This window comes from Oncorhynchus kisutch, linkage group LG2 (assembly GCF_002021735.2).
Source record: "Oncorhynchus kisutch isolate 150728-3 linkage group LG2, Okis_V2, whole genome shotgun sequence".
NCBI lineage: Eukaryota > Metazoa > Chordata > Actinopteri > Salmoniformes > Salmonidae > Oncorhynchus > Oncorhynchus kisutch.
Window position 1 is genome coordinate 4,093,222 of NC_034175.2, and position 24,687 is coordinate 4,117,908.

The 24,687-nt window shown below is 46.1% G+C and overlaps 2 protein-coding genes across 5 annotated transcripts in view; both read right to left on the reverse strand.

Moving 5' to 3' along the window:
- Nucleotides 1-5,819: 5,819 nt before the first annotated feature.
- On the reverse strand, nucleotides 5,820-14,281 carry LOC109886461 (NADH dehydrogenase [ubiquinone] flavoprotein 1, mitochondrial-like). 2 transcript variants are annotated; one of them, XM_031837815.1, is made up of 11 exons: nucleotides 14,037-14,281; nucleotides 13,627-13,738; nucleotides 13,420-13,502; nucleotides 13,003-13,173; nucleotides 10,329-10,512; nucleotides 9,878-10,067; nucleotides 9,139-9,351; nucleotides 8,895-9,061; nucleotides 8,725-8,806; nucleotides 8,382-8,527; nucleotides 5,820-6,186 (listed from the first exon to the last, which is right to left on the reverse strand). In XM_031837815.1, exons 2-11 carry the CDS (start codon nucleotides 13,735-13,737, stop codon nucleotides 6,091-6,093), a joined length of 1,443 nt encoding a protein of 480 aa, XP_031693675.1. In that variant the 5' UTR covers nucleotide 13,738; nucleotides 14,037-14,281; the 3' UTR covers nucleotides 5,820-6,090. The 2 variants fall into 2 exon arrangements, with proteins under 2 accessions (XP_031693675.1, XP_031693671.1); XM_031837811.1 differs by having other exon boundaries at nucleotides 13,998-14,281.
- Nucleotides 14,282-14,614: 333 nt separating this feature from the next.
- The window catches only part of LOC109886458 (zinc finger and BTB domain-containing protein 7B), a 28,802-nt gene continuing 18,729 nt past the window's right edge, over nucleotides 14,615-24,687 (reverse strand). For 2 of the 3 annotated variants that reach the window (XM_031837834.1, XM_031837829.1), the window contains exons 3-4: nucleotides 20,874-21,955; nucleotides 14,615-19,140 (exon numbers count right to left, since the gene is read on the reverse strand). In XM_031837834.1, the coding sequence (XP_031693694.1) occupies nucleotides 18,504-19,140; nucleotides 20,874-21,949 (1,713 nt within the window). In that variant the 5' untranslated portion in view covers nucleotides 21,950-21,955 and the 3' untranslated portion in view covers nucleotides 14,615-18,503. Of the gene's footprint in view, nucleotides 19,141-20,873; nucleotides 21,956-23,772; nucleotides 24,036-24,687 lie in introns of those variants that run through there. The other variant, XM_031837824.1, reaches the window with a different exon arrangement.

Below are 24,687 nucleotides of genomic sequence, written 5' to 3' on the forward strand. Positions count from 1 at the left end.
CACATCTCCTTTGCATAGAATTGGTCAGGCTGTTGATTTTGGAATGTTGTCCCACTCCTCTTCAATGGCTGTGCGAAGTTGCTCGATATTAGTGGGAACGGGAACACGCTGTCAATCCAGAGCATCCCAAACATGCTCAATGGGTTACATCTCTGGTGAGTATGCAGGCCATGGAAGAACTGGGACATTTTCAGCTGCCAGGAATTATGCACAAATCCTTCCGATATGGGACTGTGCATTATCATGCTGAAACATGAGGTGATGGCAGCAGATGAATGGCAAGACAATGGGCCTCAGGATCTCATCACTATCGCTGTGGATTCAAATTGCAATCCATAAATTGTGTTTGTTGTCCATCGCTTATGCCTGCCCATACCATCACCCCACCGCCACCATGGGTCTCTCTGTTCACAACGTTGACATAAGCAAACTGCTCGCCCACACGATGCCATTCAGTTGAAACTGGGATTTATCCGTGAAGAGCACACTTCTCCAGCATGCCAGTGGCCATCGAAGGAGAGTATTTACCCACTGTAGTCAGTTACGATGCAGAACTGCAGTCAGGTCAAGACCCTGTTGAGGACAACAAGCACGCAGATGAGCTTCCCTGAGATGGTTTCTGACAGCTGTCCGGGTGGCTCATCTCAGACCATCCCACAGGTGAAGAAGCCGGATGTGGAGGTCTTGGGCTGGTGTAGTTACACGTGGTTGTGAGGCTGGTTGGACGTACTGTCAAATTCTCCAAAACAACTTTGGAGGCAGCTTATGGTAGAGAAACGAAAATGTAATTATCTGGTAACAGCACTGGTGGACATTCCTGCAGTCAGCATGCCAATTGCACACTCCTTCAAAACTGTGGCATTGTGTTGTGTGACAAAACTGCATATTTTAGAGTGGCCTTTTATTGTCCCCAGCCCAAGGTGCACCTTTGTAATGATAATTCTGTTGAATCAGCTTCTTGATATGCCACACCTGTCAGGTGGATGGATTATCTTGGCAAAGGAGAAATGTACACTAACAGGAATGTAAACCAATTTGTGCACAACATTTGAGAGAAATAACCTTTTTGTGCGTATGTAACATTTCGGGGATCTTTTATTTCAGCTCATGAAACATGGGACCAACACTTTACATGTTGCGTTTGTATTTTTGTTCAGTGTATGTTGGTGTAAGCAGTAACTGGGCTGTAGGCTTAGCTGATGTTGGTGATGACATTTGTGTGGACCAGGGTGGTGCCAGTATTGAATGGTCCCACAGTATTACTTAAACTAGCAAAAGAAAGACACCTTTGGTCTCTGAACACCGGGGAGAAACATTATCATTCATTTGTGAGCATTGTTGAGAAAGGTATTCTATGCTCCCATTGCTATAAGAAATAGCAGGTACTTTTTTAGCAAGACAAGGTGACAGATGAGACTTCTCTGAACATCTGTTTTACCTGTGTGGGCCCAGCCCTAACTTGTGTGCTCTCACCTCTGGCCACATTGCAAATGGCCCAACAAAAAACAATATGGATGTATGATCTCTGTGGTAACTTGTAACTGTTTAAGGTGAACTCTCAACACTGTATGCAAGAAGGTTTTATTGTCTTATTTATTATTAAATGTAGATTGTTAAATATTATTCACCACTACACCTGCCTTTTCTCTCTAGCTCCACCTCTCTCTCTGGCTGTCATCCTGGTTCCCATGGCAGAGCATGGGGAATAAAACAAACATCAGTTTGTCTGTATGTTCTGTTTGTCTGTATGTTCTGTTTGTCTGTATGTTCTGTATGTTCTGTTTGTCTGTATGTTCTGTATGTTCTGTATGTTCTGTATGTTCTGTTTGTCTGTATGTTCTGTTTGTCTGTATGTTCTGTATGTTCTGTTTGTATGTTCTGTATGTTCTGTTTGTCTGTATGTTCTGTTTGTCTGTATGTTCTGTTGGTCTGTATATGCTGTTGGTCTGTATATTCTTTTTATTGTCTGTATTCTGTCTGTATATTCTGTTTGTCAGTTGTTGTGGAAATTCAACACCAGGGACACTCGAAGTCAATCTTAAATGAATCAGTATTTATTGTCAGCAAGCTGGAGAGGTCACAGTCAAACTTAGATGAATCAGTAATTATTGTCAGCAAGCTGGAGAGGTCACAGTCAAACTTAGATGAATCAGTATTTATTGTCAGCAAGCTGGAGAGGTCACAGTCAAACTTAGATGAATCAGTATTTATTGTCAGCAAGCTGGAGAGGTCACAGTCAAACTTAGATGCATAAAGTACCGGTCAGAAGTCAGCTCCGTCGGGCCAGTCCCATTTGATCTCTTAAATACTGCTTACACAGACACAGTTACATAGGCATGGTTCATAGGGTTGGTTCCTGCATGTGTCTGTCACCGTCTCCTAACTTAACCTATAGGCCATATTCTGGCCATTCTGACAGATGGTCCTAAGGAGGGGGTCATTTCCCCCTGCCCCCTCATACCTTTACAAAGCAAAGGCAGGAACCAAGTATTATTTATGACACAAGACAATATGAACATTTTCAGGGCTGTCTCTTCACATAACATTTTCTTCACACTGTATATTCTGTTTGTCTATATATTCTGTTTATTGTGGCAGCACCATTTCACACAGTCGAATTTCTGTACATGCAAATGTATTTGAATAAAGGTGATTCTGGAAGGTCTAACACTGATGTGCCTGAGACAGACAGTACAGCAACACCAGTAGAGCTACAACACCCCTCATTCTGAAACAACTGTCTCTTCAGAACTAATGTAGTCTACTGGGCTCAGGTCCCTTCTTTATATAGACACTGGTCTCAGTGGACCAATACATGGGAATTTAACAGGTGTCCTCTGTGGAACATAGCCAAAGACTCTGTGATGTAATGGAACAAGGGAACATTTAAAAAAACATTCAAAGTTGGAGGTGTTTAAGGCCATGGGAGAGTCAAACCTTTTCAAGATCCTTTTCTCAAAGTTTGCTTATGTCTGTGTGTGTTAAATTAAATGGATTGAATTGCATTTTGTTACTACTGAGAGACCTCCCATCCTCCTCTCCCCTTTTCTCTCTCTCTCTCTCCCTCTGAGTGTCACGGTTGTCTTAAGAACAGGACCAAGGCGCAGCGAATATTGAGTTCCACATATTTATTCCTGTAACGCACTTGGGTATAGTGTTGGGGTCGCGTCAATTCGAATCTGGTATCAGGATAAATATGACAATGAGTCACCAATTGTATGCTATGTATTTTTTATTAGCTAAGCAATAAGTGGTAAATGCAATTTTTGTATATACGGGCTCTCTGTCCCACCTCGCAGGGCAAACAGAGAACTGACTTGTTCTTGACAAAGATATCATAATATACTCTTGACAGAAATAGTTCCTGCTTCCGAGCCGGCCTGTCAGAGTAGAGACTGGGCGTGGTTTAGACTCACCCAGCCTATCGTTGATTGTTGGCGCAGAGCTGGTCCCGGCTCCCGGGCGCTCCAGTTGATAGATATAACTGTTGCTGTGAAGAATATCTATGCGCTCATGCTCGATACCGTTATCTCGCACCTGGCTCCTGTTATCTAACAAAAGACCGTTTGTTCTCGCAACACTACGTTCTGAATGTGCCCCCCCCCAACTCATTGCACAGTTCCTGTCTTCATGTTATTCTGTATTTTTCCATCATGAGAAAGGCCCATGGCCCTGAAACGGTTAACAATGTTTCAATTCAGCTATGTTGCATAAGCCATACATCCACACAAGCCAACAGCAGATAATATTCAATCACATATATGGTAACGGGCTATAGTGCATAACACAATCCTCATAATCCCCCTTTTTACACCCCTGTGGGGTGTAACCACACCATCCGATATACTAGGTTGCTGATGAACCCAGGAACTTTAATCCTTTATTTTGTGAATATATGAAGTGATGCACATCCCTTTGTGGATTAACATATATACACTGCTCAAAGAAATAAAGGGAACACTTAAACAACACAATGTAACTCCAAGTCAATTACACTTCTGTGAAATCAAACTGTCCACTTAGGAAGCAACACTGATTGACAATAAATTTCACATGCTGTTGTGCAAATGGAATAGACAACAGGTGGAAATTATAGGCAATTAGCAAGACACCCCCAATAAAGGAGTGGTTCTGCAGGTGGTGACCACAGACCATTTTTCAGTTCCTATGCTTCCTGGCTGATGTTTTGGTCACTTTTGAATGCTGGCGGTGCTTTCACTCTAGTGGTAGCATGAGACACAAGTGGCTCAGGTAGTGCAGCTCATCCAGGATGGTACATCAATGTGAGCTGTGGCAAGAAGGTTTGCTGGTGTCTGTCAGCGTAGTGTCCAGAGCATGGAGGCGCTACCAGGAGACAGGCCAGTACATCAGGAGACGTGGAGGAGGCCGTAGGAGAGCAACAACCCAGCAGCAGGACCGCTACCTCCGCCTTTGTGGAAGGAGGAGCACTGCCAGAGCCCTGCAAAATTACCTCCAGCAGGCCACAAATGTGCATGTGTCGGCTCAAACGGTCAGAAACAGACTCAATGAGGGTGGTATGAGGGCCCGATGTCCACAGGTGGGGGTTGTGCTTACAGCCCAACACCGTGCAGGACGTTTGGCATTTGCCAGAGAACACCAAGATTGGCAAATTCGCCACTGGCGCCCTGTGCTCTTCACAGATGAAAGCAGGTTCGCACTGAGCACATGTAACAGACGTGACAGAGTCTGGAGATGCCGTGGAGAACGTTCTGCTGCCTGCAACATCCTCCAGCATGACCGGTTTGGTGGTGGGTCAGTCATGGTGTGGGGGGCATTTCTTTGGGGGGCCGCACAGCCCTCCATGTGCTCGCCAGAGGTAGCCTGACTGCCATTAGCTACCGAGATGAGATCCTCAGACCCCTTGTGAGACCATATGCTGGTGCGGTTGGCCCTGGGTTCCTCCTAATGCAAGACAATGCTAGACCTCATGTGGCTGGAGTGTGTCAGCAGTTCCTGCAAGAGGAAGGCATTGATGCTATGGAATGGCCCGCCCGTTCCCCAGACCTGAATCCAATTGAGCACATCTGGGACATCATGTCTTGCTCCATCCACCAACGCCACGTTGCAACACAGACTGTCCAGGAGTTGGTGGATGCTTTAGTTCAGGTCTGGGAGGAGATCCCTCAGGAGACCATCCGCCACCTCATCAGGGGCATGCCCAGGCGTTGTAGGGACGTCATACAGGCCACACACACTACTGAGCCTCATTTTGACTTGTTTTAAGGACATTACATAAAAGTTGGATCAGCCTGTAGTGTGGTTTTACACTTTAATTTTGAGTGTGACTCCAAATCCAGACCTCCATGGGTTGATACATTTGATTTCCATTGATCATTTTTGTGTGATTTTGTTGTCAGCACATTCAACTATGTCAAGAAAAAAGTATTTAATAAGAACATTTCATTCATTCAGATCTAGGATGTGTTATTTTAGTGTTCCCTTTATTTTTTTTTGCAGTGTATATTATATAGCATATTACATTATTACAGCACTCCGTTCAGACAGACCAAAAGTGACATTCCATGCTGGTTTAGAAAGAACGATTGGATATTTTTCTGATAGTGAAATAACTCTGGACTGCACTAATGTCACCACAAATACAGCCCAGTTACAGGTACTACTTACACACCTGTACATGCATTAACTCACATGTCCACATTGGGTAGCTACAGGCATCCACCCAAATGTTCCTCTCACCTGTCATTAAACATGATGTAAAATGACTCACCTCACACTTTCTCTTGATGTTTGTAGATGATAAAAGTATAGAGTAGGCTACAGAAAACAACAAAATCAAGACCAGATTAATTTAACTTTATTAGTGTGTGCACTTTCCTTGTATATTTAGAGGTCACCTGAAGTACATACATGAAATGAATGAACACAATAACAACCATGCATGAAAACAAACAAAGTTGGTCGGTATCGAATAGGTGCTAGGTTCATTAACATACAGTAAATACCCAATAAAACAGAAGCAGTCATTGAGCAATGGAAATGATTTGAAGTGAGGAGTGATAAGATCAGCATGTTAGGAGCAGGGAGTTTAGTCTCAGTCTGATATCTGTCTCAGATCATCTCAATGTCAGCCTCCCTGGCAGGGTTCTTCTTGTGGTATTCCGAGATGCGGCTCTCCATGACCGGACGGAAGTGGCGAACCAGACCCTAAACAAGGAAGAGAAGGGTGGAGTGACGGAGGTCAGGGTGTTACTTCAACAGTTTCTCCAACTCCAATAGTCTCACCTAGCTAACCTTTGATCCCAGTAGTCTCACCTGTACCTGTTTAACCTCTGATCTCACCTGTACCTGTCTAACCTCTGACCCAAGTAGTCTCACCTGTTCCTAACTAACCTGACCCCAGTAGTCTCACCTGTTCGTAACTAACCTGACCCCAGTAGTCTCACCTGTTCCTAACTAACCTGACCCCAGTAGTCTCACCTGTTCCTAACTAACCTCTGACTCCAGTAGTCTCACCTGTTTCTAACTAACCTGACCCTAGTAGTCTCACCTGTTCCTAACTAACCTCTGACCCAAGTAATCACAGACCATGCAGCTCCGTCCCCCAGTAGTCTAACCTGTACAGGCCATGCAGCCCCGTCCCCCAGTAGTCTCACCTGTACAGGCAATGCAGCCCCGTCCCCCAGTAGTCTCACCTGTACAGGCCATGCAGCACCGTCCCCCAGTAGTCTCACCTGTATAGGCCATGCAGCCCCGTCCCCCAGTAGTCTCACCTATCTAACCTCTGACCCCAGTAGTCTCACCTGTACAGGCCATGCAGCCCCGTCCCCCAGTAGTCTCACCTGTACAGGCCATGCAGCCCCGTCCCCCAGTAGTCTCACCTGTACAGACCATGCAGCCCCGTCCCCCAGTAGTCTCACCTGTACAGGCCATGCAGCTCCGTCCCCCAGTAGTCTCACCTGTACAGGCCATGCAGCCCCGTCCCCCAGTAGTCTCACCTGTACAGGCCATGCAGCCCCATCCCCCAGTAGTCTCACCTGTACAGGCCATGCAGCCCCGTCCCCCAGTAGTCTCACCTGTACAGGCCATGCAGCCCCGTCCCCCAGTAGTCTCACCTGTACAGGCCATGCAGCCCCGTCCCCCAGTAGTCTCCCCTGTACAGGCCATGCAGCCCCGTCCCCCAGTAGTCTCACCTGTACAGGCCATGCAGCCCCGTCCCCCAGTAGTCTCACCTGTACAGGCCATGCAGCCCCGTCCCCCAGTAGTCTCACCTGTACAGGCCATGCAGCCCCGTCCCCCAGTAGTCTCACCTGTACAGGCCATGCAGCCCCGTCCCCCAGTAGTCTCACCTGTACAGGCCATGCAGCCCCGTCCCCCAGTAGTCTCACCTGTACAGGCCATGCAGCCCCGTCCCCCAGTAGTCTCACCTGTACAGGCCATGCAGCCCCGTCCCCCAGTAGTCTCACCTGTACAGGCCATGCAGCCCCGTCCCCCAGTAGTCTCACCTGTACAGGCCATGCAGCCCCGTCCCCCAATAGTCTCACCTGTAGAGGCCATGCAGCCCCGTCCCCCAGTAGTCTCACCTGTACAGGCCATGCAGCCCCGTCCCCCAGTAGTCTCACCTGTAGAGGCCATGCAGCCCCGTCCCCCAGTAGTCTCACCTGTACAGGCTATGCAGCCCCGTCCCCCAGTAGTCTCACCTGTACAGGCCATGCAGCTCCGTCCCCCAGTAGTCTCACCTGTACAGGCCATGCAGCTCCGTCCCCCAGTAGTCTCACCTGTACAGGCCATGCAGCTCCATCCCCCAGTAGTCTCACCTGTACAGGCCATGCAGCTCCGTCCCCCAGTAGTCTCACCTGTACAGGCCATGCAGCCCCGTCCCCCAGTAGTCTCACCTGTAGAGGCCATGCAGCCCCGTCCCCCAGTAGTCTCACCTGTACAGGCCATGCAGCCCCGTCCCCCAGTAGTCTCACCTGTACAGGCCATGCAGCCCCGTCCCCCAGTAGTCTCACCTGTACAGGCCATGCAGCCCCGTCCCCCAGTAGTCTCACCTGTACAGGCCATGCAGCTCCGTCCCTCAGTAGTCTCACCTGTACAGGCCATGCAGCTCCGTCCCCCAGTAGTCTCACCTGTACAGGCCATGCAGCTCCATCCCCCAGTAGTCTCACCTGTACAGGCCATGCAGCCCCGTCCCCCAGTAGTCTCACCTGTACAGGCCATGCAGCCCCGTCCCCCAGTAGTCTCACCTGTACAGGCCATGCAGCCCCGTCCCCCAGTAGTCTCACCTGTACAGGCCATGCAGCCCCGTCCCCCAGTAGTCTCACCTGTACAGGCCATGCAGCCCCGTCCCCCAGTAGTCTCACCTGTACAGGCCATGCAGCCCCGTCCCCCAGTAGTCTCACCTGTACAGGCCATGCAGCTCCGTCCCCCAGGGCACAGATGGTATGGCCCTCGATCTGTTTACTCAGCTCCCAGATCATATCAATCTCAGAGTTGGCCGCGTCGCCACGCACAAACCGCCACATCATCTTATCCATCCAGTCCACTCCTGGTGGGGGGGGGTGGGGGGGTTGAACGAAATAGGGAGAGAGAGAGATGAGATCAACTTATCCACCCAGTCATTTTTGTGGCACTCAGATATCAGATTATCAGAAGTGGGATGGGGTTTTATGTTGGAGCAATAAGCTATGTAGGAGCAAAACCTGTGGACATTCAATTATCAAGACTGAGTGTGTAGTTCCTTACCTTCCCTGCAGGGGGTGCACTGGCCACAGCTCTCATGTTTATAGAACTCAACCAGACGGGCGATGGCTCTGATTACATCAGTCTGGAGGAATAAATGCAACTATTTGTTTAGTTTGATTTGTCTTAAATATAATGTTCATCAATATAAAGTAAATAGAGTGTGTTCTTACAGATTTGTCCATGACGATGACGGCGGCGGTGCCCAGAGCGGACTCTGCGCGGACGAGGTCATCAAAATCCATCATGACATCATCACACACAGAGCGAGGGATAATGGGTGTGGAGGAGCCTCCAGGGATCACTCCCAGTAGGTTGTCCCAGCCGCCCCTCACACCTCCTGCACCAATCAGAGACGAGGGGAGGGTCAGGCGCACAAATATCAGCAGCACCAATAATATACACACTAATACACACCTGCGTGTCTTTCTATGAGTTCTCTGAGAGGAATGGACATCTCTTCCTCTACTGTGCACGGAGTGTTTACGTGACCAGAGATGTTGAACAGCTTTGTCCCAGTATTCCTCTCTCTCCCGAAGCTCGCAAACCACGCTCCACCTCGACGACAGATAGCAGGCGCCACGGCAACCGTCTCCACATTAGCAACCGTTGTTGGGCATCCGAACACCCCTGGAGACCCAAAGACAAGGTGGTACATTGAGAGAAAGTCAATAAGAAGAGCATTTATTTTCAGTATACAGAAAACAATTGAACTGTCAGAAATGCAATGTACACTTCCCTTACGGAAAAACCACATGAACCAAGTTAATGTGATAACGTGACAACATTTAAAGCAGCATGTGATAACGTGACAACATGTAAAGCAGCATGTGATAACGTGACAACATGTAAAGCAGCATGTGATAATGTGACAACATGTAAAGCAGCATGTGATAATGTGACAACATGTAAAGCAGCATGTGATAACGTGACAACATGTAAAGCAGCATGTGATAACGTGACAACATGTAAAGCAGCATGTGATAACGTGACAACATGTAAAGCAGCATGTGATAACATGAAACTACACATTTTCCACATGTGAAATCATGTGGTTTTTCTGTTAGGGTTTTGGTTGACCATATTGTCATTATTTTGATAGTTTATTTTTTGGCGAGATTTAGGTAAATCCAAAGGTGGTAGGTAATTTCCTCACCTATGTCAGCGGGGAAGGGTGGTTTGAGTCTGGGTTTCCCCTGCTTGCCCTCCAGGGACTCGATGAGGGCCGTCTCCTCCCCACAGATGTAGGCTCCTGCCCCCCGCATCACAAACACATCAAAGTCGTACCCAGAGCCACACGCGTTCTTGCCTATCAACCCTGCTGCATACGCCTCGTTTATCGCCACCTGGTGGACAGGACATACTGTAAGTGTGTGTGTGTGCTCGTTTGTGGAGGAGACAGGAGAGGACAGGACTCCAACCAGTCTAAGCAGGTAGTCTGACCTGTGTATTGGAGGACTCGTTGTAGAACTGACATGTATATTGGAGGACTCGTTGTAGAACTGACCTGTGTATTGGAGGACTCGTTGTAGAACTGACCTGTGTATTGGAGGACTCGTTGTAGAACTCTGACCTGTGTATTGGAGGACTCGTTGTAGAACTCTGACCTGTGTATTGGAGGACTCGTTGTAGAACTCTCCTCTGATGTAGATGTAAGCGGCGTGGGCTCCCATGGCCCTCCCAGCCACCAGGCAGCCCTCTACCAGCTTGTGAGGGTCGTGACGCATGATCTCTCTGTCCTTACACGTCCCTGGCTCTCCTTCATCTGCATTCACTACCAGGTACTTAGGTCTGAGATACACAGACACTGTATGTTACACACCAGTGGAGGCTCCTCAGGGGAGGAAGGAGAGGACCATCGTCCTCAGTGAATTTCAGAAAAATGTAAATAGTTAAACGTTTAAAAAGTTGTCCTTTTTAGATACAACTATACTAAATATATTCACCTCACCAAAGAATTGATTAAAACACAATGTTTTGCAATGAAGGTCTACTGTAGCCTCAACAGCACTCTGTAGAGTAGAGCCAAAGGCATACCTGGAGGACAGCTAGTTTCCGTCATCCTCTGGGCACATTGACTTCAATACAAAACCTAGGAGGCTCGTGGTTCTCACCCCCTTCCATAGACTTACACAGTAATTATGTCAACTTCCGGAGGATATCCTCCAACCTATAAGAGCTCTTGCAGCATGAACTGACATGTTGTCCACCCAATCAAAGGATCAGATAATTAATCTAGTACTGAAAGCATAAACTACAGCTAGCTAGCACTGCAGTGCATAATATGTGGTGAGTAGTTGACTCAAAGAGAAAGACAATAGTTGAACAGTTTTGAACAAATTAATTTATTCAAAAGTGCATGAGAGGCAAGAGAGAGAGATAGCTATATATAGTTTTTTCTCACTTTTGAGCTACCTACTCAAACACCTGGCTCAAACAGAGAGGGATGCTATGTTAGCTAGCTGGCTATGGCTATCCAACAGAGAGGGATGCTACGTTAGCTAGCTGGCTATGGCTATCCAACACTGGAACTCTTCCAAGTCAAGGTAAGTTTTTAGTTTTATTAATTTACTGCCACTGGGGCCCGCCGGTGTAACTACTAAACTCCTTGCTGACTGTACACTGTATTGCATGATTGTAGCGGGTTTACTAACACATTAGTTCTAGTGGCTATATTGACTATTTTGTTATAATATGGTGCCAAACAATGTAGGTGGTGTGTAGCGGTTAGCGGTTATGATATGAAGGTGTGGAAAGCTGTCATCAAGGCAAAGGGTGGCTACTTTGGAGAATCTCAAATATAAAATATATTTTGATTTGTTTAGCACTTTTTTGGTAACTACATTATTCCATATGTGTTATTTCATAGTTGTGATGTCTTCACTATTATTCTACAATGTAGAAAATAGTACAAATACAGAAAAACCCTTGAATGAGTAGGTGTGTCCAAACTTTTGACTGGTACTGTATGTGGCTGCTACGAAAGTGAACTGTTGGACTAATTATTACACCCTAGATCAGCTATATGCAGACAAGAGTGTACAAGGCAGTATTGAATGTATCAATGTCTGTCACCTTGATTACTCAAATTTCTCTCGACCTGTTCACCTAGCATACCTTGTAAACTTTTTATTCATAGACTAGGTTGTAGCAATCTCATAATGGGTACAGAGAAAATTTGAGTATCAAGTAGTAGCCTAAAAACCCCATTCAAAAGGTTCAGTCTCTAGACTGTATGATGTGCTACAGGCCCACATAGAGGTATCCACAGACACCATTAAAAGGGCTTGGGAACAAGAACTTAGGTCAGAAATCTCAGATGAGGACTGGGTAGAAGCTCTCAGGAATATAAACCACAGTTCAGTGAATGTCAGACACAACCCTGTACAGTTTAAGGTGATACACCTGGTTACATTACTCAAAAGTGAAACTGCATAAAATATTCCTGGACACCTCACCACTGTGTGAGAGGTGCAAGCAGGATGAGGGGACGTTGACCCACTTATTCTGGACATGTCCTAAGTTACATGTTTACTGGGCTCTCATTTTTGATTACTTATCTAGAGCCTTTGATAGAGTTCTAGCCCCAGACCCATTGACCGCTCTGTTTGGTACAGTTGATGGGAATAACCACGAAGGGAAAGCTGTCTCTCTTTGTACTCTATTAGCCAAAAGGCTCATATTGCAATTTTGGAAACTGGAGACTGTACCTACCTTTGAAATGTGGTTACGGGATTTAGGGAATGTAATACATATAGAAAATATACGATACAATACCTCCAATAGAAGTCCAATGTTTTACAAAATATGGCAGCCGATACTGGATAAATGGGCTAGTCCCGCTTCATAACTGGGTTGACGATCTGCTGCTACTCTGTGCTGTACTACACTCAACATTTATTTTTGGCGTAACTTCACTGCTTGTAATGACTATATGCTGTCTTCTTATACATGTACCACCTGATGTTGTTTTATTTTGTGTATGTGTGAGTTAAGTTTTGTCCTCTAAATTGTCCATCCCATTCAACAGGACAATGAATGTCATTGTTAGTATTGCTGTCTTTTTTATTGGATTTTTGATTGGAAAATAATAAACATATTATAAAAAATAAATAAGTAGCCTAAACCTATCGATGTTACATTGAGCTGGGTGAATGGAATATGAATGACAGTCCTCCAATATGCTTGTAATAGAAATAAGGCCATGCTCATACAAAAATGGTACCAACCGCCACTGTTACACACACACACTCTCTCTCTCTCAATCTCTCTCTTTCTTACCTGCCGTCGCTGGGTTTGTTCATGAAGCCCCACTTCATGCCGGTAGGGAAGCCAGCTCCTCCTCTCCCTCTCAGACCAGACACCTTGACCTCATTCAGGATCCAGTCTGTCCCCTTCAGGAGGATCTCTTTAGTCTTATACCAGTCGCCCCGACGCAGAGCACCCTTCAGACTGGGGACACAATGGGAAATATAGATCCCGTTTTAAATAGACAACTATCACCTAATAATTCCTATGTACCTGATGTATGCATTGTTTTCACATATCGTGTATTCTCGGGTAGGTTGAGGGAAGGGGACAAGGAGACAAGGACACTTTATGGATGGTGGAGAAGAGGGAAAGGGTACTATGTGCATAGAATTGATGGTATCCAGTGTGTGTATGTGCAGAGTGATGTTAAGTTTGGGATGTTACTACCTCCAGTCATGACGGCCATACAAGTTTGTGAAAATTCGGTCTTGATCACTCAAGGGCCCAAATGTAGTCTTCTTTGGATTCTCCTAGCAACCCAGATAAACACACATACACATAATAATGTATGTTACGATAATAGGCTAGATGGAGACCTAGGCAGCTGTCGAAAACAGAAATAGTTTTAAACTACACTAGGTGATAGAAGGCTACCTGTTGCTTTGCTGCGGTGCTGTAGCGCTGGGCCAGATGAGGCGAGACGCACTGCTGCGCCGCGGCCGAGTGCGCACCTGTGCTCGCTAGCATCCGGCGTAGCGTCAGCATCCTGGAACAGAGAACGAAGGGAACTTTGTTTGGAGCAAACTAGCTAGTCCAGTTAGCCAGCTACAGAGTTATTGCCCTAGTGCTCATTCAACAATCTATACTTGAATAAAGTTGTATGTAAGATATCAGCATATGGAATCTTATTATATGTACATTTGGCCAAACACATTTTAAAAAGCGCACTTGCTGGTCCAGATAAATTAGCTTAGTTGAGCTAATTTAGCTGCTAAGAATGTTCTCGCTAACTAATCTCCATTCACCTTCCTGCCATTAGATGACCAATGATGTTGTTGATTAACCTGAAAGGTTTCCCTCTTTGAGTTGTTGCTTCTCTCCCAGACTTGTTCACTGCTGTCTCAAAAATGACAAAAAGTTCAGTTTAGTTAGCAGTGCAGTCGGTTGTTGGCCAGGCTAGCTAGTTGGATTAGCGAACTCAACTAGTGCTGCTAATTGGATTATGACGTTCCGTCTGCCTGCGACAACCCAAAGCCACCGGTGTCGAGGCTGGTTGACATTCCTCCCTGCATCATCGGCAGAAGTGAATCTGGGTACAGTGTGTGAAAGACTGCAGCTGAGAAGTTAGGCCTACTCAGTGCATTAACTTTTGTCGTGAATAATAATCTACTATAATTTAGTACTTTTTGCTGTGGGAAATCTATTGCATTGGGAATTTGAATTAGGCTCTGATCTTGTATCGGATGAATAAATGCACTAAATAAACGTTCAGATACCAAATGACAGATCGAAGTTACAACTCATTTTCTACAATGTAATACAGTAGGAAACAGGCTGTAGACTAATACATTAGGCCTACCTAGGCTACCAGCTATGGATATGGAACCATGCACTAGTGTCAAACAAATAAATAACACAGACAGGGATAGATCTTTGTTTATTTATCTGTTTTCTTTACATTATCTGAAACAAATGATGGGAAAATGAATTAATATCTCTGACAGAAGGTCCACCAAAAACGGAAAGACAAAAATGTATCCCTGATAGTGGTGTCTCTATTCAAAACATACCCCAGATCCCTTCACCAAAGCCAAATAAAACGACAAAGTTCCATAGAAACACCACACTTCACAGCTGGCATAATGTTTCCCTCTCATTCACTCACCAAGCTCTCTAAATGCTGGTAGCAACACCCCTCAGCACAAAAAACCTTTCAGCACAATGTGTGACTGGCTGGTGTCAATTGATGTACACTACATTGTACATGTTTTACCATACAAATGGATATCTACTATTCCTCAATTTGCTTTTATCTGACTTCCTCATAGTCATGTGGTACAAGGTGTTATATTGGAACCGTACTTTTGAGTGAAAGGTGTCACTAGCTCTTCAGACATATGTATGAACATACATAGGCTACATATATACACAGCATATCTCCCCCACAATTTTGCATAATTACTTAGTGCATTGCTCAAGATTTCCTGAGAATAGTTGCAGCACAAAAACAAAAGTCCAAGGCAGCTTCACCCCTTTACATAGCAATCTCTTATCATGATTATTACACTACGCAGTAGAAAGAATATAGACCAATGTTATTATCAAGAATTGAAGGAACAATATACAGATATCTTCTCTTACAATCATAAACGATACTGAGTGACGTCATGGAATGGATAAGGAGGTGAAACAAAAAAAAATTAAAAGCTCTCAATATTTTAGTGCAAATAAATCAGAAACAAGGAAAGTTCTTGTACATAGCGTGGAATGGATAGCACACACAGGTCCAGTCTGCTAGAGCTACATAAGCTTCAGGCTAGAGATACAGCCCTCGTAAATAGTTGTAAATAAAGAACATAACTCACTATCACCTAAAGAGTGACAGACTTTGAAGAAATGGTTGATTATCTGTAAGCAAAGTAGCCTTACACCTGCAATGGGCCACCCAAGATGGTCGCTGGTCTCCTAGAGACAGGCCCCCTAAGGGCCTATCTGTGACTTATACACACAGATTTGACAGATAACACAATAACATACAGTACATGTTGAATCCACAACACAGTTATCTCCCTAAGTGCAGTTGATGCTTATCTCTTTAACTGAAAGTGTGAAACGGCTACAGGTGGTGCGACAGTTGTCTTGTGCTCTAAAGAGAGAGAGAGAGAAAGGCTCGGTCTGTCTCTTTTCCCCCTCTCTTTTCTGATCCCTTCTTTCTCCCCCAGGGGATGGAATGTGCCAGTATTATTGCAGTACCTTTTCAGGGTGTGATGTGTTGTGCAAAACAAATGCAAAAGGAGGAAGAATAGCCAACAGAGGACCTTTCACCCAACATGGCACTGGGTGTACGGGTCTTTGTTAGCCGTCACGTTAAGCACAATGCAGTTTCTCTTAAGACTCAAAAGGAAGCAGGTACAGAGCACTTCAACTGTGCCAGAAGGGGACCGAGCCAAGTGGTGTTGCGGGTCACTGTGTCAAACCCAGGGTCAGGTCACTGTGGATACCCTGGGTCAGGTCACTGTGGATACCCTGGGTCAGGCCACTGTGGATACCCTGGGTCAGGCCACTGTGGATACCCTGGGTCAGGCCACTGTGGATACACTGGGTCAGGCCACTGTGGATACACTGGGTCAGGTCACTGTGGATACACTGGGTCAGGTCACTGTGGATACACTGGGTCAGGCCACTGTGGATACCCTGGGTCAGGCCACTGTGGATACCCTGGCTCAGGCCACTGTGGATACCCTGGCTCAGGTCACTGTGGATACCCTGGCTCAGGTCACTGTGGATACCCTGGGTCAGGCCACTGTGGATACCCTGGGTCAGGTCACTGTGGATACCCTGGGTCAGGTCACTGTGGATACCCTGGGTCAGGTCACTGTGGATACCCTGGGTCAGGTCACTGTGGATACCCTGGGTCAGGTCACTGTGGATACCCTGGGTCAGGTCACTGTGGATACACTGGGTCAGGTCACTGTAGATACACTGGGTCAGGTCACTGTGGATATCCTGGGTCAGGTCACTGTGGATATCCTGGGTCAGGTCACTGTGGATACACTGGGTCAGGTCACTGTAGATACACTGGGTCAGGTCACTGTGGATATCCTGGGTCAGGTCACTGTGGATATCCTGGGTCAGGTCACACACACAGTTTCAACTGGAAAGCCACAATAAATAACAATAAATAAATAAATACAGAGCAATGAAGAGATCAAGGTCTCTCCCTCACTCCCTCCTTCCCTCTTGGTCTCTCCCTCACTCCCTCCTTCCCTTTTGGTCTCTCCCTCACTCCCTCCTTCCCTCTTGGTCTCTCCTTTTCTCTCGCTCATTTTGCAATAAAAAAAACGAGGAGTGCATGATCAGAAGACATTCTAAAGAAGGAAACTTTGGAAAGGAATTGTCCCGTCGATGTCAAAAAGTAAACGCTAAAGCAACAAACACACCTCTCATTAACAATCATCCAATGACCCTGCAGATGTAGTCTAGTTTTGGTCAGGCATTTTTCACAGAGCACTAGAGCTCCACAGAGAATCGAACCTATGGAAGCAGTCTCCAACCCTTCTAGCAGTCTGCAGCAGAGAACCGGGCAAATGAAGACAGGTCTTTTAACCAAACCTTGGCTCTAAAATCCCAGGATACCCTTAGAGCCATCCCACTGGGCACAGACATCAATTCAATGTCTATTCTACGTTGGTTTAATGTAATTTCATTGAAATGGAGTGGAACCAACAATGATTCAACCAGTGCGTGCCCATTGGGATCTCAATCTATAGCTCTGGTGCTCCTGTGCTTGATCAAACTGATTGATTAGGAAGAAATTAACTGAAATCTTTGGTATCATCGGTGCCTCATAAAAGGGCATGAAAATCTACTTACAACAGACAGCAAAATAATAAGCCTTGTTAAAATATGACTGTTACTGTTAGATAATGGCTATCTTCAATAGGAAACCTGTGTGACTTGTTGCCATTGGCAACTAGCTCCACCAATAACCACTAGAGGGTAGTAGGGTACACCCAAAGTGAAACAGCAGATTCCACACCTACTACTATACTTACCTAACTTAGCAGGCGTAAAACAAACGCCTGAGTGGGTCGGAAGGAACCGGAAGCTACCGGTTTTTAGGCTTTGTGTCTTCTCTGCTTTTCCACTGAAAACCGGATGATTCTGGTTTCTTACTACCCCACTGAGAGTGCTAGTATAGTGACATGAAGAGTGATAGGGTTTAGTAGTGCCAGATGGATGTTGTACATACATTGTTTGAACTTCAATAACATTTGATAGTTATATTACTAACAGCACTCTGCTCAAAAATACAGGATTTCTTTTCTCTTCTTTTTTTTAAACATCTGGACACATCATTTTTCTCAGCTCCTGACTTCAGTTTGCATAGTGAGAGAAAAGAACCCCATATCCCCATCAGCACATCTATGTGCAAAACATTCCCTCAATAAAGCCTCTTTTTATGTACAGCTAATAAGAATAACCACAGCATGAAATACAATAGAAATAATGGAAAATAGAAATAAAAGACAACTGAAATAAAAACAGAGAGCCATGAAACAACAATAACAAATCAGAAAACCCGTTTTCCATTATTCTTTTTGTATCGTTTAGTCTTTCTCTATCATTTAGTCTTTCTCTAAGCGCTTTGTAAGAAGGAGCAGGTCCAGTCACCTGAGTGAGATCCCCATCCATACTGTAGGTGACACACACACGCACGCACACACTTATGCATATACAAATGCACATACGTGCACACAAACACATGCACACGCATACACATCCATGCACGCTCTTCTCTTCCTCTCTTCTCACTCATCTTCCTCATCCTCCTCTGCCTCCTCCTCTGCCTCCTTATCCCATCTTGCATGCTGAAGTGCAGGAGAGTGGCCCCCGCCTGCCTCCTCCCCCTCCACCCCTCTCACCCCCAGCTCCAGGCCTCTCCACAGCAGACCAGGGTAGGGTAACCTGTGAGGCCCTAGGAGGGCTATAGCTTGCTCCCCGTCAGCCTCCTCCTGGAACACCATTTGACCTCCAGCCCCAGCCTCAGCCCCATCCCCCAGGCCAACCATCCCAGCACGGGGGTGGAATGCTGAGGCGTGGGGCTGCAGGGGCAGATTCTCCAGCGGGTTGAGTTGGTCTGGAGAATACCCTCTTCCTCCTCCTCTAACCCTTCTGCCCTCTTCCCCGTGGTCAGCCCCAGGCCCGCGCCTCGGCCGTGCCCGGGTACGGACCTCCAGGCAGCTGAGGCCCTTGCGGTGGCGCTGGAGGTGGTCCTCGCGGGCGAAGGCCTTGTGGCAGAGCGGGCACTCGAAGGGGCGTGCCCCACTATGGAGAGACAGGTGGTTCTTCAGGTCGTAGGAATGCAGGAAGCGGGCAGGGCAGTGGGGGCAAGGGTACGGACGCTCCCCTGTGTGTTTACGCATGTGGATCTTCAACTTGTCATTCCTTAGAGAGAGAAAGGAAAGAGGATAATGGCTCAGCATCATATGAAGAACAATGCTAGCTCTGTAATCTGTTATAGATAATAGTATTAAACACACAGGTACATACCTGGTGATAATAGTATTTAAACACACAGGTACATACCTGGTGATAATAGTGTTAAACACACAGGTACATACCTGGTGATAATGGTATTTAAACACACAGGTACATACCTGGTGATAATAGTGTTAAACACACAGGTACATACCTGGTGATAATAGTATTTAAACACACAGGTACATACCTGGTGATAATAGTAATTAAACACACAGGTACATACCTGGTGATAATAGTAATTAAACACACAGGTACATACCTGGTGATAATAGTATTTAAACACACAGGTACATACCTGGTGATAATAGTATTTAAACACACAGGTACATACCTAGTGATAATAGTATTTAAACACACAGGTACATACCTGGTGATAATAGTATTTAAACACACAGGTACATACCTAGTGATAATAGTATTTAAACACACAGGTACATACCTGGTGATAATAGTGTTAAACACACAGGTACATACCTGGTGATAATAGTGTTAAACACACAGGTACATACCTGGTGATAATAGTATTTAAACACGCAGCTACATACCTGGTGATAATAGTGTTAAACACACAGGTACATACCTGGTGATAATAGTGTTAAACACACAGGTACATACCTGGTGATAATAGTATTTAAACACACAGCTACATACCTGGTGATAATAGTATTTAAACACACATGTACATACCTGGTGATAATAGTGTTAAACACACAGGTACATACCTGGTGATAATAGTGTTAAACACACATGTACATACCTGGTGATAATAGTATTAAACACACAGGTACATACCTGGTGATAATAGTATTTAAACACACAGGTACATACCTGGTGATAATAGTGTTAAACACACATGTACATACCTGGTGATAATAGTAATTAAACACACAGGTACATACCTGGTGATAATAGTGTTAAACACACAGGTACATACCTGGTGATAATAGTGTTAAACACACATGTACATACCTGGTGATAATAGTAATTAAACACACAGGTACATACCTGGTGATAATAGTGTTAAAACACACAGGTACATACCTGGTGATAATAGTGTTAAACACACAGGTACATACCTGGTGATAATAGTGTTAAACACACAGGTACATACCTGGTGATAATAGTGTTAAAACACACAGGTACAAACCTGGTGATAATAGTGTTAAACACACAGGTACATACCTGGTGATAATAGTGTTAAACACACAGGTACATACCTGGTGATAATAGTGTTAAACACACAGGTACAAACCTGGTGATAATAGTGTTAAACACACAGGTACAAACCTGGTGATAATAGTGTTAAACACACAGGTACATACCTGGTGATAATAGTGTTAAACACACAGGTACATACCTGGTGATAATAGTATTAAACACACAGGTACATACCTGGTGATAATAGTGTTAAACACACAGGTACATACCTGGTGATAATAGTGTTAAACACACAGGTACATACCTGGTGATAATAGTGTTAAACACACAGGTACATACCTGGTGATAATAGTGTTAAACACACAGGTACATACCTGGTGATAATAGTGTTAAACACACAGGTACATACCTGGTGATAATAGTGTTAAACACACAGGTACATACCTGGTGATAATAGTGTTAAACACACAGGTACATACCTGGTAAAGCGGACCCCGCAGGTAGAGCACTCGAATGGTTTCTCCCCGGTGTGTGTTCTCATGTGTCTGGGCAGCTTCCCTGCTCCGTGGATGATCTTCTGACAGACAGGACACTGCTGGGGGGTCTGAGACTTCCTCTTCCTACCCCCTCCTCCTGCCCCTGTGGCCACCTCTTGCTCTGCCAGGGGGGCTGAAGTAAAGCTGGGCACCCCACCGTTCCCCACTCCCTCCATCTCCTCCTCGTCTTCTGACAGCCTGTCGTCTGAGAGGGGAACAGGGGGGTGGGGGGCGAGGAGGCGCTCCTGAGGCCAGTGCACCCCTCCGTTGACTGCTGTACTCCCTCTCCCTGCATCCCTGCCCTGCTTCCGCTCCCCGTTCTGTCCCGTGGTGGGGGGGTGTTCATCCTGCTCAGGGCTGGGGGGTCGGGTGGAGGGATGAGAGTGGGCCCCGTCTTGAACAGGTGAGGGGTGTGGAGGAGGAGTGGAGGGGTGCTGGTGTGTGTTAATATTGGGGCGATGAGGCAGTGGCTGGTGGTGCGATGACTCTACCTTGTTGACTCTCCGTCTGTCTATCTTCCTCCGGGAGCCTTTCTTCATCACCCTTCTCTCCCTCTCCGCCTGTACCCTCTCCTCCCCCGTCTCCCACTCTACCTCCCCCGCCGTCTCCCCCAGTATGTCTCTACAGGCATCAACCACACACTGGATCCCCAGTAACTGAGCTCCTCTCAACACGTCTCTCATGCCAGAGCTGCGGATGGTCAGGGTGGCCGTGTAAGCAAACTCCAGCAGGGCACCCAGGGCATCGGGCGCGACACAGTCCAGCTGGCACACACTGAACCCTCCTCCTCCCCCCGCCTCACCCCCTGCCTCGGCCCCCTCCTCCGCTCCAAACAGCCCGCGGAAGTAGAGGCTGACGGCAGCCATGACAGAGCGGTGGGTAGGGTAGCGGGCACCCCGCGAGGTCAGGGTGAGGTCACAGAGTAGCCCCGCCCTGCGCTGGGCGTTGAGGCGGAACAGGATCTCGCTGCTGTGCTCTGGGAAGGGGATCCCAATCAGACCGTCCTCTCCTGGAGACATCGCCACCTGCAGGAGGGAACAGTTGGTTAGAATAACACAGACATTGATGTTCAGGCTGAATCAAAATAATTTGGTGGCCACAGACAGGGTTTTTTACATGGAAAAAAAACAAGAATCAGACAAAGTTTTAAAAAAAATTATTCTGGTGTGGTGAATGTCAAGCAATGACATCAGAACAATATTGTGTATGCTTTTGATATAGATCACATTTCGTGGCTTTGAATACAAGGAAACAAATGCTGACATACCTAGAATACCTCAGTGCATGGACGTGTCCTTTGTCAAGTAAAACTGTGTTAGTTAATGTAGTCACGGTGCAGAGATATTTTGGTTGGTACTGTAGCCTTTCATTACTAGTGTGACTTCCACAAAGAGCTCTCCTTCACATGAGGGACCATATTAAACAAGAGCTTAGTGCTATCCCTCCTTCACGTGAGGGACCATATTAAACAAGAGCTTAGTGCTATCCCTCCTTCACGTGAGGGACCATATTAAACAAGAGCTTAGTGCTATCCCTCCTTCACGTGAGGGACCATATTAAACAAGAGCTTAGTGCTATCCCTCCTTCAATCACTCCTCCCTTCTCCCTCGAACTACCACCCCCTCAACCCCAGACATCAGGAAAAAGTGATTTTGGCAGAGGGGGTGGGAAGGGGGGACAACTGGGAGGATCAGAGAGCGAGAGAGCGAGTGTGTGTGTGTGTGTGTCAGTGGTTGATAGTATTAGCTCCTTGATTAATAATAGAGAGAGAGAGACGAAGGAGAGGATGAGACAGAAAGAGGAAGGTGAAAGAGAGGAGTCAGACTGTACTGGGGACGACGTCCTCACACACACAAGGTGATAGAGCTTTGCGTATGTCACATCGTCAAAGGAAGATTCAAGTTATATGGATGTATTTCAAGTCAGGATTCTGCTCACTGAGTCTAACCTTAACAGTGTGCGGTGTGGTATTTCCTGAAACAGAACTTTGACTTTAGGAAAGTGAAAACAGAGAAGAGTTCATGTTGGGTAAAACAAGACATGTTTAGAAGTGTTTATGTGAGGATAACAGAAGCTTGTTCTTCTCCTCCCTTCTTTTCAAGACCTCATCACCCACTCCGTGTCCTCCCTTTCACACATGCCCTCCAGGGGAGGTGTATAATGGAGGAAGAGAGTGAGAGAGTGAAACAGAGAGAGCATTTAGGCCTACAGCGGAAGTTTGTGTCTTACTCCATTTTACGAATCCATAGACTACTTTCTAGGTAGGTTACCAGGTCTATAGAAGTCTATATTGTCTATGTATACATATGATGAGGTTTATTTATAACACCCAAGGGCTCTCCTCTCCTGTTCCCCTGGCTCTCACCTAACCCCCTCTCCTGTTCCACAGTACCACTCACCTGAGCAGACTACATTTTCCACAAACAACAGACTAACTCCCCCCTCCTCCCCCACCTTTGTCTCCCTCCCATAGCAACCACCAACAGCCCCCTAACCATCCTATAATACTGTCCACATAGCACCCTGGAGGGGCTCTCCTCGACGACAGTACATTCTGTTTCACCTGACAAACCTGCTCCAAGACACATCCCATTAAATACACACACACATTGCGTGTCTCTCTCTTGGCTCCCCGAGTCCCCATTGCATGAAGATCAACAGACCACAAACTGAACAATGTCAAAAACACACACACCCCACCCATACAGTCCACACACTAACGTTCATATTGTCGCACTTCAACAGAAACCCCAATCCCACCTGTATCAACAGAACCTTACCCAAACCTTACCCTCCCAACCTCAACCCATCAGCTGTGTCTAAACCCAAACGGCACCCCTACCTTTCCTGCCTTCATGGCTGATAGAGGGACCGTCGACTGGAGGCGATGCTGTGTCTGTGTCATGGTATAAGTGTTTTTGTACTTCAGTCTTCCTCGCTCTTCCTCGCTTCTTCCTTCCTATATTACAGCCTTCTATTCTCCCTCGCTCTCCTTAAACCTTTAACTCTCAGTTCAGAGAAGTTCAGAGAAGTTGGGGTTACGCGTTCATCCTTGGGGATGTCTACCTCTTTCTTTCTCACTCATTCTCTCTCTTCCTGTTTTATGAAAAGAAGGTGCTTGGCGGCGGAGAGAGAGATTGAGAGATACCCCTCCCCCTTCTCGCCCACGCGCCCCTCTCTCCAAAATACAGTGGGTCCATTTTCCGAAACGAGAGATCGTAAGTTTCCGAAATACATAACTTCCTGGCCTGCCCTCCCTGACCACAGATCTGACCTCTGACCTTGGCTGATGGACAGGTAGGAGAGATGTGTGTCCATCTGTCTAGACAGGTGGGGGGAACTTGGGCACAATAGTCTAAAGTGGCTTCTTCTCCTCGAAGAAGAAAGAAGAGGAAGGAAACCATGCTGGACTATTGAGACGCAGCCCGTGGTCTCATCCTTCAGCCACCAGCCACTTACGCACAGAATTAAGGATCTCTATGTACCTACATTACTGATGAGGGACCTTGAAAGAAGCTCAAAAATACCCTACAACATTGTCAAATATGTGCAAATTTAGCCAAGTCAGCCAACATCAAAATTGTTAAAGTAGAAGTAACGTAAGAACCAAAATCATATTGGTACTGTGAGTCATAATAGACCCAGCCACAGACATCAAGGTAGGTATTAGATGAAACAACCAACATGCCATATTACAGATGGTCTGTGATGATGATAAAGTCACATTAGAACAATCCATAAGGCAACTTTGACTGAC